The sequence below is a fragment of the Xenopus tropicalis genome, chromosome 9 (assembly GCF_000004195.4).
Source record: "Xenopus tropicalis strain Nigerian chromosome 9, UCB_Xtro_10.0, whole genome shotgun sequence".
Lineage (NCBI taxonomy): Eukaryota > Metazoa > Chordata > Amphibia > Anura > Pipidae > Xenopus > Xenopus tropicalis.
The window spans coordinates 84,828,024-84,841,547 of record NC_030685.2 but is presented as its reverse complement, the minus strand read 5'-3'; the positions used below and the strand labels follow the sequence as shown (position 1 = coordinate 84,841,547).

General features: G+C 47.4%; 2 protein-coding genes across 2 annotated transcripts in view; both read left to right on the top strand.

Annotated features, from left to right (window-relative positions):
- Positions 1–13,524, top strand: part of LOC116407773 — an 880,143-nt gene that overhangs the window by 757,508 nt on the left and 109,111 nt on the right. The window lies entirely within an intron of this gene.
- myo10.2 (myosin 10, gene 2) overlaps positions 1–13,524 on the top strand; it is a 42,765-nt gene that overhangs the window by 8,920 nt on the left and 20,321 nt on the right. The window contains exons 3-19 of the mRNA XM_031893768.1: positions 383–570; positions 697–825; positions 972–1,096; positions 2,781–2,794; positions 2,903–2,987; positions 4,264–4,367; positions 5,458–5,587; positions 6,335–6,453; positions 6,579–6,725; positions 7,320–7,420; positions 8,394–8,460; positions 8,727–8,819; positions 9,096–9,164; positions 9,974–10,056; positions 11,286–11,394; positions 11,628–11,708; positions 12,632–12,756. Of these exons, the coding sequence (XP_031749628.1) occupies positions 383–570; positions 697–825; positions 972–1,096; positions 2,781–2,794; positions 2,903–2,987; positions 4,264–4,367; positions 5,458–5,587; positions 6,335–6,453; positions 6,579–6,725; positions 7,320–7,420; positions 8,394–8,460; positions 8,727–8,819; positions 9,096–9,164; positions 9,974–10,056; positions 11,286–11,394; positions 11,628–11,708; positions 12,632–12,756 (1,769 nt within the window). The remainder of the gene's footprint in view (positions 1–382; positions 571–696; positions 826–971; positions 1,097–2,780; positions 2,795–2,902; positions 2,988–4,263; positions 4,368–5,457; positions 5,588–6,334; positions 6,454–6,578; positions 6,726–7,319; positions 7,421–8,393; positions 8,461–8,726; positions 8,820–9,095; positions 9,165–9,973; positions 10,057–11,285; positions 11,395–11,627; positions 11,709–12,631; positions 12,757–13,524) is intronic.

The window sequence follows — 13,524 nt, the reverse complement described above, 5'->3', positions numbered from 1 at the left end:
CCTAGACCTGATCCCCTCAGGGCCCCGGGGCTGTTAATAGCTCTCCCCAAGTGCACATAGCCATACATTTTGTATGTGTACTCAGGGGAGGGGCTTAGGTGGCCAGTGGGGGTCGCTAGGATGAGTATGGGGGCCCCAGGTTGGCCCGATGCCCTCCAGTCTGACCCTGGGTTTTTGAACATATTTTTCATGGGATTAGAATTCACCTTGACTTCTTTATATGGGCCTAGCACAGCTAAATATGGGGAAAGCAGTTCTATAAAAGTGATGTTTATTGCTCCAGTGTTGGTTGTGACTCCTGAAACAATGTAGCAGAAGCCTGCTAGGGTGGAGGGGAACTGCCTCTTTATTACTCATTGGGCACATTTTATGCTTTCTCTAGACGAACATTGGCTCAATCCTGGCCTCTGTTAACCCTTACAAGTCCATCGCTGGTTTGTATGACGAGAAGTGCGTAGATCTGTACAGCAGCCACCACTTCGGAGAATTGCCCCCCCATATATTTGCCATCGCCAATGAGTGTTACCGTTGCTTGTGGAAGAGGCACGACAGCCAGTGTGTGCTAATAAGGTAAGCAGGGGGACCCCCTGGGATTATGTTAGTAGTTCTCTGAATGAGCAGCTGTTCAACTACAGCTCCCAGCAGCACCTGGGGGACCTACTACCAGCTACGTTATTCTGACCCTTCCTGTTACAGCGGAGAGAGCGGAGCAGGGAAGACCGAAAGCACCAAACTGCTGCTGAAATTCCTCTCGTCCATGAGTCAGAACTCGGCTGGGGGAGGAGGGACGCAGACGCACGTGGAGGAAGCCATCATGGAAAGCAGGTGGGATACGGTGCATAGGGCAATAGCTGCCCATTGGCAGTGCCCAGGTTATTATAGAACATATTGCCGTGGCCTATTGCCTGTGTGACCATGTAAACCACTGTGTCCCCACGTTGTCCGCCAAACTGTAATCTCTGTCCTTGCAGCCCAATCCTCGAAGCCTTCGGGAATGCCAAGACCGTGTACAACAACAACTCCAGCCGCTTTGGGAAGTTCATCCAACTTCACTTCTCGGAGCAGGGACACATTCAAGGGGGGCGCGTGGTGGACTGTATCCTTTTGGGACCCATGTAAAGGGCAATATATGTTTGGTGGCACCCAGCCATTGTGTCTAATTTACTGTAATGGGAGCGGGGGATGAGGAAGGGCACCCAGACTGTCTCCTAGAGAGAAATGGGTGGGGGGGTGACTGCAGGGTCAGAGCAATCTGTTCAACCACTTCCCTGTGTGGGAAATAAGGAAGACGCCTCGTACTCTCAGGGCCGAGAGAGACAGGCAGGAACCATCATGGGGAAGTGAGAGACTCATAACGTGATCTCATATAGCGCTCGTGTGTGTATTATTAGTGTGTATTATTAGTGTGTATTATTAGTGTGTATTATTAGTGTGTATTTACCAGTAGCTGCATCTGTGCTGCACCCACAGTCCCACCTAATGGGAGTCAAACTCACACAGTGAAAGGTCTAATGTAATGTATTTAGTACTTACCCCCTCGGTATGGGAATCCACCTCCCTGACTGCTTATCCAGGTACAGAGTGCTGCTTTTCTACTACAGGTATGGGACCTGTTATCCAGAATGATTGGGACCTGGGGGTTTTCTGTAATTTGGATCTCTATACTTTGTCTACAAAAAAATAATTTAACCATTAAATAAACCCAATAGGGCTGTTCTGCCCCCAATAAGGGGTAATTATATCTTAGTTGGGATCAAGTACAGGTACTGTTTTATTATTACAGAGAAAAGGGAATCATTTAACCATTAAATAAACCCAATAGGGCTGTTCTGCCCCCAATAAGGGGTAATTATATCTTAGTTGGGATCAAGTACAGGTACTGTTTTATTATTACAGAGAAAAGGGAATCATTTAACCATGAAATAAACCCAATAGGGCTGTTCTGCCCCAATAAGGGGTAATTATATCTTAGTTGGGATCAAGTACAGGTACTGTTTTATTATTACAGAGAAAAGGGAATTATTTGATTAAAAATATAGTTTATTGAAGATAGGCTTTCTGTAATTCGGAGCTGGTTAACTGGTTTCTGGGTAATGAATCCCATGCCTTGTACTTTTCTCTGGGCTGCTATCTTTCCCATGGACAGACAGGTGGAGGGATTTGGTCCTAACTCAAACTTTTGAACCAAAATCTGTTAAAGAGCCCCACACACCACAGAAACCCCCTAATATCCCTATCCCTGTAATCTGTTCCTATCAAACAGTAGGAATAAATCCCATGTTTATATGCTGAAATCCAGCTGCAAAACTGTTCTTCTCTTTCTGCATCATTTGAAATCCTGGCAGGGGAGGAGGGACTAAAACACTGATGTTACACATTGTAACAACTTCTCCACAGCTTACAGACAGCATGCAGGAACTACATAACCCACAATGCATTGCACCGGGATGTTCCTTTCCTTATTGACATCACATGGGCAGCAGGGGATTGTGGGATTGGGAGGAGGCAGGCTGAAGGCAGGTTGAGGACAAGCGACAACCGATACATTTTATTTGGGTCACAAAGTAGTCAGCCAGATCAGCAGGGGGACAGGGGGCGGGGCTTAGGGAACAGGGGTGGGGCTTAGGGAACAGGGGGGGGACTTCGGGAACTGTTCCAAACCATATTATTACATTAATTATTATGTTTACTTTTAAAAAAATACTTTAGTTTTTAAGTGTTTAGGTGCAGTTCCCCTTTAAAAGCCATTTGCTTAATTCCCTTAACTGCTTCGTATACAGATTTATTGGAGAAGGTGAGCCTGCCAATCATTCCTCTGCCGCGCCGCGCCGGCCTCGGTCACGGTAATAATCCCATATAAATAGAACATAAATTGAGTGCAACCCTCCCTTCTCTCCCTCAGACTCGGGTGACGCGCCAGAGCCCCGGCGAGAGGAACTACCATATATTCTACGCTCTGCTCACAGGAGCCAATAGGGAGGAGAAAGGTGAGATCATTTCTTGTATATGGGGGGGGGGGCTCCCTATTGCTGCTCTGATTGGTGGAGCAGGAATATGTACTGGGAATTGGCACATCAGCATTCAGGCTCCATCCACATCCTGTAAATAAAGGCTGTGCATTGCAGATCCCTTGTAGAGTGTAAGCTCTTTTGGGCAGGGCTCTCTTCCCCTCCTGTATCGGTTACTGATTGCTTTATATGTTACTCCTTGTAGAGTGTAAGCTCTTTTGGGCAGGGCTCCCTTCACCTCCTGTATCGGTTACTGATTGCTTTATATGTTACTCCTTGTAGAGTGTAAGCTATTTTGGGCAGGGCTCTCTTCCCCTCCTGTATCGGTTATTGATTGCTTTATATGTTACTCCTTGTAGAGTGTAAGCTATTTTGGGCAGGGCTCTCTTCCCCTCCTGTATCGGTTACTGATTGCTTTATATGTTATTCCTTGTAGAGTGTAAGCTCTTTTGGGCAGGGCTCTCTTCCCCTCCTGTATCGGTTACTGATTGCTTTATATGTTACTCCTTGTAGAGTGTAAGCTCTTTTGGGCAGGGCTCTCTTCCCCTCCTGTATCGGTTACTGATTGCTTTATATGTTATTCCTTGTAGAGTGTAAGCTCTTTTGGGCAGGGCTCTCTTCCCCTCCTGTATCGGTTACTGATTGCTTTATATGTTATTCCTTGTAGAGTGTAAGCTCTTTTGGGCAGGGCTCTCTTCCCCTCCTGTATCGGTTACTGATTGCTTTATATGTTATTCCTTGTAGAGTGTAAGCTCTTTTGGGTAGGGCTGTCTTCCCCTCCTGTATCGGTTACTGATTGCTTTATATGTTACTCCTTGTAGAGTGTAAGCTCTTTGGGGCAGGGCTCTCTTCCCCTCCTGTATCGGTTACTGATTGCTTTATATGTTACTCCTTGTAGAGTGTAAGCTCTTTTGGGCAGGGCTCCCTTCCCCTCCTGTATCGGTTACTGATTGCTTTATATGTTACTCCTTGTAGAGTGTAAGCTCTTTTGGGCAGGGCTCCCTTCCCCTCCTGTATCAGTTATTGATTGCTTTATATGTTACTCCTTGTAGATTGTAAGCTCTTTTGGGCAGGGTTCTCTTCCCCTCTTGTATCGGTTATTGATTGCTTTATATGTTACTCTGTATGTCCAATGTATGAAACCCACTTATTGTACAGCGCTGCGGGGTATGTTGGCGCTTTATAAATAAATGTTAATAATAATAATAATAATAATAAAATCCCTCTCACAGTAACTGCCGCCTGTGTCTTACAGAAGCGCTCGGCCTCTCCGACCCACACACCTACCAGTACCTCAGAGCCTCCGGCTGCGCGACGGCAGAAGGGCTCAATGATAAGGATATGTATGAGAAAGTTCTGGTGAGACCCAAACACCTCATTGCTCTGTCCTGCTGGGTTTCTGGCAGATACGTAACAATAAAGTATTAACCCATCGTATAAATAGCTGTATATATATTTATACATTTTACCACTAGGGGGAGCATTCGTGAAAGATGTTTTGAAATTCCCCCCAAAAATGGCTTTGCTGCAACCTCCTAGATAAACTGTAATACCCTCAAGCAGTCTCCATAGGCTTCTTAGGGTGAAGACACACAGAGCTACTAATAGCAGCTACTTGTCACGGCTACAGAAACAGACAATGCTGATCATTTACTGATAATTGTCTCTACGTGTGTTTAGCAGAGGCAATTCTCAGTACTGTCTATGGCAGGGGATTTTCTGGGGTTTAGTAGCCGTGACAAATAGCTGCTACTAAGTAGCTCCGTGTGTCTTCACCCTTAAGGTCTGAATCTGACCTGAAGGAGTCTATGGGGAGAGAATGCAGTAAAGTGAGACTTAACTGCTGTGTTACCTCCTAGACAAGGGGCAGTCCCCTATTGCAGACACCACCAAAATGGGGGGAGCAGGAGGGGTTTTAAGTGGATCGGGGCATCAGTAGGAGTAACTGGTGGACCAACCAGATTGGGGATATGAACTAAATTTGTCTCGGAGTCACATCCACTGGTGTTTAGGAGTCACATCCACTGGTGTTTAGGAGTCACATCCACTGGTGTTTAGGAGTCACATCCACTGGTGTTTAGGAGTCACATCCACTGGTGTTTAGGAGTCACATCCACTGGTGTTTAGGAGTCACATCCACTGGTGTTTAGGAGTCACATCCACTGGTGTTTATTAGCCGTGACAAGTAGTTGCTACTAAGTAGCTCCGTGTGTCTTCACCCTTAAGGTCTGAATCTGACCTGAAGGAGTCTATGGGGAGAGAATGCAGTAAAGTGAGACTTAACTGCTGTGTTACCTCCTAGACACAGGGCAGTCCCCTATCGCAGACACCACCAAAATGGGGGGAGCAGGAGGGGTTTTAAGTGGATGAGGGGCATGAGTAGGAGTAACTGGTGGACCAGCCAGATTGGGGATATGAACTAAATTTGTCTCGGGTTTTTGGGTTCCAGGCGGCCCTGCAGGTGATGGATTTTAGTGACGAGGAGATCAGAGAAGTGTGGAAGTTGCTGTCGGGAATTCTGCAACTGGGGAACCTGGAGTTCATGACGGCCGGAGGGGCCCAGATCACAACCAAAGCAGGTATTGTGGCAGAACCGGGGCTTTGTTCAGATGTTATTGCTCTGTACTAATTAAAGTCTATGGGGGATCTTATCCTTTAATCCCAAACAATGGGAAGGGAGCAAGATAGCAGCTCCCAGTAGGTATCAGAGTAGCACTCAATAGTAAGAAATCCAAGTCCGGCTTGGGACTCCTCCAGTTACATGGGAGTAGGAGAAACAATAGGTTAGCTGAAAGCAGTTCTAATGTGTAGCGCTGGCTGAAAGCTCAGACTCAGGCACACTTTACTGCTGCGCTGCAAGTTGGAGTGATATCCCCCCCCTCACCCCCAGCAGCCGATCATCAGAACAATGGGAAGGAAGCAAGATAGCAGCTCCCAGTAGGTATCAGAATAGCACTCAATAGTAAGAAATCCAAGTCCGGCTTGGGACTCCTCCAGTTACATGGGAGTAGGAGAAACAATAGGTTAGCTGAAAGCAGTTCTAATGTGTAGCGCTGGCTGAAAGCTCAGACTCAGGCACAATGCACTGAGATGGCGCCTACACACCAATATTACAGCTACAAATACATTTGTTGGTTCAGGAATAACAGGTTAAATGGCAGAGGGAATTATTTGCTGTGTAACAGTGTCATTTAGGGATTAAAAATGTCCCATCATGGCAGTGTCCCTGTGCTGTGGCTATGGAATGATTGCCATGTTAGTGAAAGCCCCCTACTGGACAACCTTGTTATTGCAGGGATATATCTTGTTATATCGCTTTCCCCCAGTACTTAGTGATGCAGCCGATCTCCTGGGACTGGACTCCTTCCAGCTGTCTGAGGTTCTGACCCAAAGATCCATGATTCTGCGCGGAGAAGAAATCAGTTCCCCCCTCACAGTGGAGCAGGTGAGATGTTCCACAAGGGTTCTGCTTGCCCCATGGCTACTTGCTATTTGTCAGTGGCCCCCAGGCTTCTTCCTGGACTCTATGGGCCGCGGGGGCCCCACTTTCTCATGTTCCTTTCTCTGCAGGCTACTGACTCCCGGGACTCGCTTGCCATGGCGCTGTACGCTCAGTGCTTCTCCTGGCTTCTGGGCCGGATCAACGCTCGTATTCGGGGCAAAGAGAACTTTAAGTCCGTGGGGATCCTGGATATATTCGGCTTCGAGAACTTCCAGGTGTTTATACATCATAGGGGAGAATAATGAAGGTTTGGGGGGTCAAAGAAAGGTGGGGGGACACTTACCCTTTCCAATAGTATAGTATAGTTAGTATAATGTAGAGAGTAATATTCTGAGACAATTTGCAATTGGTCTTTGTTTTTTTTATCATTTCTTGTTTTTGGAGTTTTAGCAGCTATCTGGTTGCTAGGGTCCTAATCCCCTTAGCAACCAGGGAGCAGTTTAAATGAGAGGCGGGTATATGAATAGGAGAGGAGCCTGAATAGAAAAATAAGGAATAAAAAGTAACAATAAAACTGGAGCCTCACAGAGCAATAGGTTTTTGGCTGCCGGGGTCAGTGACCCCCATTTGAAAGCTGCAAAGAGTTAGAAGAAGAAGGGAAATAATCAAAAACTGTAAAAAATAAATAATGAAGACCAATTGCAAAGTTGCTTAGAATAGGTGGTTCTATACTAAGAGTTAAGTTAAAGATGAATCACCCCATGAGTTGAAGGCAAGTCACCAGGGGACCCCCGTTGCCAGGCCTCGGCCCATTCCTAATGAAGCTCCAGTTGCCGGCGGCTAATTCCGATCTTGTTTATCCCGCGCAGGTGAATCGGTTTGAGCAGTTCAACATCAACTACGCCAACGAGAAGCTGCAGGAATACTTCAACAAGCACATCTTTTCCCTCGAGCAGCTGGAGTACAACAGGTGGGCGGGGCAAAGGGGGAGCAGAGGCTTCTGGGAAGCCACATTTCCGAAGCAAAGGGAAGATCTGCGATGTTGCTCTGCTTGGAACTGACCGGAGAAACATCCGGAGACTCTGAAATGTCATTTTCTAAGCACAAGACGTTTCTTACATTTTTTTATCTGACCAGCAGGTGGCGCTCTGAGCAATTTTATATGAATTTGTGTTCCTTTTTAAGCGCAATGTTTAATGGTAGATAGGGTTCATTTCCCCTTTTATCTGAAGGCTGCCTGCTGTCTCTGGATTGGTCAGTGCTGGGGGCTGTGAGATTTCCTTTGTTGCCTTTCCCTAATCCGAATACATTGACCTTTAGCAGAAGCCCCTCGGCGCGGCAGCTGTTACCCCGACAGGTGATTCATTGGCGGAGCCCGGGGGCTCATTATTCATGCGCTAAAGCAGTTTTTGTCTCTATTTCCCTCCGCTGCTTGTTCTGACTACTTACACACCATGGAAACCTTCTATCAGCAGCCAGGTCTGCTCCCACAATGCCTTACATGTTCCTTGATTAACCCTCCGATAAGGAGAGTAACAGATGTGCAAGGCATTGTGGGACATTCATATCTGGTACAGACGCTGATCCATCTGAGGGAAAGGGGATTTAAGCACCAGCAAATGAATGGGTTCTTTATGATAAGCTAATTCTACCCTCTGCCCAAAGCCTCTATGGGTTTCTCTAAATAGGGTAGAACATGATAGCCTCACATGTCTTTTTTCAACCACAGCTGCTATGGTGCAGTCTCTATGTGCCCCCCTCGCTGATAGGGAGATGCCTAGACTGACGCTGACAGGGCAGTTCTATATCTCTAGGGAACAGGGGCTCCGTACTGGAGCTGGGGCCCCGCTGGGTATCCTATAAAGGCAAAGTTAACCTCTGTTTTTTTTTTGTTTGATTTAATCTGACTGCTTCTCTCTCTGTGCCCCCCGTGCTGCTCTCAGGGAGGGGATCCACTGGGATGCCATTGGCTGGATGGACAACGCCGAGTGCCTGGACCTAATAGAGAAGGTGAGGCTGTTACTCCGCTTATGGGGAGTGTAGAGAATAATCAGGAACACAAGTAAAGGGGAACTATTCCTTGTTGAGACAGAACATAAGGGGTCATTTATAAAGACTGGGCAGTAACCCATGGCAACCAATCAAATGCTTGCTTTCGTTGTTTTGCATTTCCCATTACTAAGCTGTTACCCCCCCGACTTCCTTGAGCTTTTGGACTAAATTCTTGATTTCACGCTCCATCATCATCATCACCGTCATCTTCCTCTTCATTTCAGAAATTAGGGATTTTGGCTCTAATCAACGAAGAGAGTCGTTTTCCTAAAGGGACCGACTTCACCCTCCTCGAGAAACTCCATAACCAGCATTCGGTGAGTCGCGTTATGGATATCGCCCTTTCTCCGTGGGACCACCTTGCTTTATGGCGTGCTGTAATGAAAAGTCTTGCAACCATTCTCTTTAAGCCATAGGTTCCCAGGCTGGGGGCTCAGATTCGGTGTGGGTGCTCGTGTATTGGGGGCGACTCTCCTATGTGAACCAGTCCAGAGATTTGGCTGATCCCCCCCCCCCCCCCAAATGTCTAGCGTGTTCCCTCCCCCCCAGTTCCCCCAATTTAACCCCAATATTTGTTTCCATTCCCCCCCCAGAATAACCCCCATTACGTGAAGCCTCGCGTGACTGAGCACCAGTTTGGCATCAAGCACTATGCGGGGGAGGTAAGTGCCCCTGGGTAGGTCACATGGTACAGTTCAGGGTGTTTCTCCGTTGGGGCAGGTCACATGGTACAGTTCAGGGTGTTTCTCCATTGGGGCAGGTCACATGGTACAGTTCAGGGTGTTTCTCCATTGGGGCAGGTCACATGGTACAGTTCAGGGTGTTTCTCCGTTGGGGCAGGTCACATGGTACAGTTCAGGGTGTTTCTCCGTTGGGGCAGGTCACATGGTACAGTTCAGGGTGTTTCTCCATTGGGGCAGGTCACATGGTACAGTTCATTTACTGTTTAATGTGATCGTTATGAGACAAAACCTCAAGGGACACAATGTGGCTCCATTACAGCCCCCCCCACATACAATCTTCAATTTTATAAACATGGTTTGGGTAAAGTTACCCTTTAAAAGGTTCTTGTGCCCAGTTGCTAATGGTCAGTTTGAATGGGCAGTGATTTGGGACAATTATGGCTTATTCTGCTGTAATTCCCTGTTACATTGCCCCATACAAACCAATGCATCACAGAAAATACAGTTTCTCTGTTGCAAACAAGCCACTCCCCTTCCCTGACCATGGGAAAGAAAGCAGCCCAGAAGCAGCACCTACAGGGAATTAGAACTCTCATTGGGCAGGTACTGTGGGAAATGAGCCAGTTTTCAGCCCAAATGGATTTAGCCTTTAGCCCATATAGTTTTGGCAGGCCAACTAGAATAATAGAATATTTACTCAGCGTTTATTCTTACAGACTCTACTGGGATTCATTCACATGGGGCAAAATAGAGTCAGAATTGTTTGTTTGTTTTTGTTTACCCCGTAGGTCACGTACGACGTGCAGGGCTTCCTGGAGAAGAACAGAGACACCTTCAGGGATGATATTTTAAATATGCTCAGGGACAGCAGGTGAGTGGGATTAGTTACCCTTTATCTGAAAAATTAATTTATATTTACAGCACTGCTGCCTGGGGATATTCCTGATTTAGCTACTAGAGTGTTATAGGAGACTGTAGGCCAGAGAGGTGCAAAGACTGTAGGCCGGCAGTGTAAAGTGGTCTGATGGTGTAAGAGCTCCCTCTAGTGGCCAAATACCTATTAAGCTGTTTTACACTGCCCCAGCGATCAATGCAATGAAAGAACTTTCCTGCTGGCTGGGGTATATAGGGGTATGACTTGCCCGGGGTATATAGGGGTATGACTTGCCCTGGGTATATAGGGGTGTGACATGCCTGGGGTATATAGGGGTATGACCTGCCCGGGGTATATAGGGGTGTGACATGCCCGGGGTATATAGGGGTATGACTTGCCCTGGGTATATAGGGGTGTGACATGCCCGGGGTATATAGGGGTATGACTTGCCCGGGGTATATAGGGGTATGACTTGCCCTGGGTATATAGGGGTGTGACATGCCTGGGGTATATAGGGGTATGACTTGCCCTGGGTATATAGGGGTGTGACATGCCCGGGGTATATAGGGGTGTGACATGCCCGGGGTATATAGGGGTGTGACATGCCCGGGGTATATAGGGGTATGACCTGCCCGGGGTATATAGGGGTGTGACATGCCCGGGGTATATAGGGGTATGACATGCCCGGGTTACATAGGGGTGTGACATGACCGGGGTACATAGGGGTGTGACATTCCCGGGGTATATAGGGGTATGACCTGCCCGGGGTATATAGGGGTGTGACATGCCCGGGGTATATAGGGGTATGACATGCCCGGGGTATATAGGGGTATGACATGCCCGGGTTACATAGGGGTGTGACATGACCGGGGTACATAGGGGTGTGACATTCCCGGGGTATATAGGGGTATGACCTGCCCGGGGTATATAGGGGTATGACATGACCGGGGTACATAGGGGTGTGACATGCCCGGGGTACATAGGGGTGTGACATGCCCGGGGTATATAGGGGTGTGACATGCCCGGGGTATATAGGGGTATGACATGACCGGGGTACATAGGGGTGTGACATGCCCGGGGTACATAGGGGTGTGACATGCCCGGGGTATATAGGGGTGTGACATGCCCGGGGTATATAGGGGTGTGACATGCCCGGGGTATATAGGGGTGTGACATGCCCGGGGTATATAGGGGTATGATATTTACACCCCTTGTTTGCCTCGTAGGCTGGACTTTGTCTATGATCTGTTTGAGAAAGTCTGCAGCCGAAACAGCGAGGAGACTCTCAAAATGGGGACCCAGAGAAAGAAGCCGACAGTCAGCTCTCAGTTCCGGGTAAGTACTGACCCCCAAACTGTCACCGGGGGGGGGGAGAACCCCTTGCTTGATCATCCCTTTGGCTCCAATGGGGTTTTTTGCCAAAAAGAATTTGCTTTGGATGAAAGGAAAAGTGATTGAGTGTAGGGAACCCTCCTGTCCCAGCTGGGGCCCCCCATATTAACTGCATTAGGTTAATTACCATCTCCATTCCTATAACGAGTCTCCCCCATTGTAATGTGTGTGTTTAGGAGTCTCTCCACTCCCTGATGGCCATGCTCAGCACATCCAACCCTTTCTTCATTCGCTGTATCAAACCCAACACTGAGAAGGTGAGTACAGGCCGGTAAGGCTGACCTCAAATTTATGTTTTGATTTCTGTTTCCTTCAAGTTGGAATAGGCACAGAGACCATGTTATTTATCTGCTGAATTGGGCTTAGTACAGGGGAATCCCTATGTGCCATAGTTTTATGGTATCTCTCTGTACAGGCTATGAGCAAACTTAGGGGGCTGTTCCTGCTGAATTGTGCTTAGTACAGGGGAATCCCTATGTGCCATAGTTTTATGGTATCTCTCTGTACAGGCTATGAGCAAACTTAGGGGGCTGTTCCTGCTGAATTGGGCTTAGTACAGGGGAATCCCTATGTGCCATAGTTTTATGGTATCTCTCTGTACAGGCTATGAGCAAACTTAGGGGGCTGTTCCTGCTGAATTGTGCTTAGTACAGGGGAATCCCTATGTGCCATAGTTTTATGGTATCTCTCTGTACAGGCTATGAGCAAACTTAGGGGGCTGTTCCTGCTGAATTGTGCTTAGTACAGGGGAATCCCTATGTGCCATAGTTTTATGGTATCTCTCTGTACAGGCTATGAGCAAACTTAGGGAGCTGTTCCTGCTGAATTGTGCTTAGTACAGGGGAATCCCTATGCTGCCATAGTTTTATGGTATCTCTCTGTACAGGCTATGAGCAAACTTAGGGGGCTGTTCCTGCTGAATTGTGCTTAGTACAGGGGAATCCCTATGTGCCATAGTTTTATGGTATCTCTCTGTACAGGCTATGAGCAAACTTAGGGGGCTGTTCCTGCTGAATTGTGCTTAGTACAGGGGAATCCCTATGTGCCATAGTTTTATGGTATCTCTCTGTACAGGCTATGGGCAAACTTAGGGGGCTGTAGGGGATAATCGGACTGAGTGCCATTCATTGTATAACAATTACTGCTGTTACCGACACTAACACGCGTGTCCCATTTCCAGCTCTCAAACACGTTTAACCCGGATGTGGTTCTGAATCAGCTCAGATATTCTGGAATGTTGGAGACCGTGAAGATCCGGAGAGCCGGATTCCCTGTGCGCCGGCTGTACCAGGATTTTGCCAGCAGGTAAGGCTCCCGGTTGGCTAGGATCTAACCTACTAACCACACCCCAATATTAAAGGGTAAGTCCCCTCGGGATAAAACATTGACTTCCCTGTGTGTAGCTGAATCCATTATCCTTGGTACTGACTCAGGGACGGAGTTCTGATTGGCTGTAATTCCTGATCCGGGGCTGCTTTTTTTATATTCTCGGGGCAGGGCTTTTATCCACCTTAGCGCCATTGGGAGGAGTTTCACACTAAATTGGTGTCTATGGACAGTCTAAAGCAGGCACTTTGGCCACTAGGGGGAGCTTTTGCTGCATGGCTATGTCTTTACTGGCCCATAGGAATCAATGTAGTGTCTGTTTCAATCCAAACCAAGGCCAAACAAATTCAGACAACAGGTATAGGGTGTGTCGGGAAAATCAAACCTTGCCGATCGACATCTGCCCAATTTTAGGCCAGTTATCGGACGGGTAGGCCCGTCGGGGCTGCCTATACACTGGCAGATAAGCTGCTGAATTGGTCTGAAGGAATCGGCAGCTTAAAACTGGCTTTGATATGATGTAGAGAGTGCTATTCTGAGACAATTTGCAATTGGTCTTCATTTTTTATTACTGGTAGTTTTTTTTAATAATTTTACTTTCTGTTCCTCAGCTCTTCAGTTTGGAATTTCAGCAGCTATCTGGTTGCTAGGGTCCAGTTTACCTTAGTAACCAGGGAGCGATTTGAGAGAGTGACTGGTATATGAATAGGAGAGGGACTGAATAGAAAGATAAAGAATAAAAAGTAA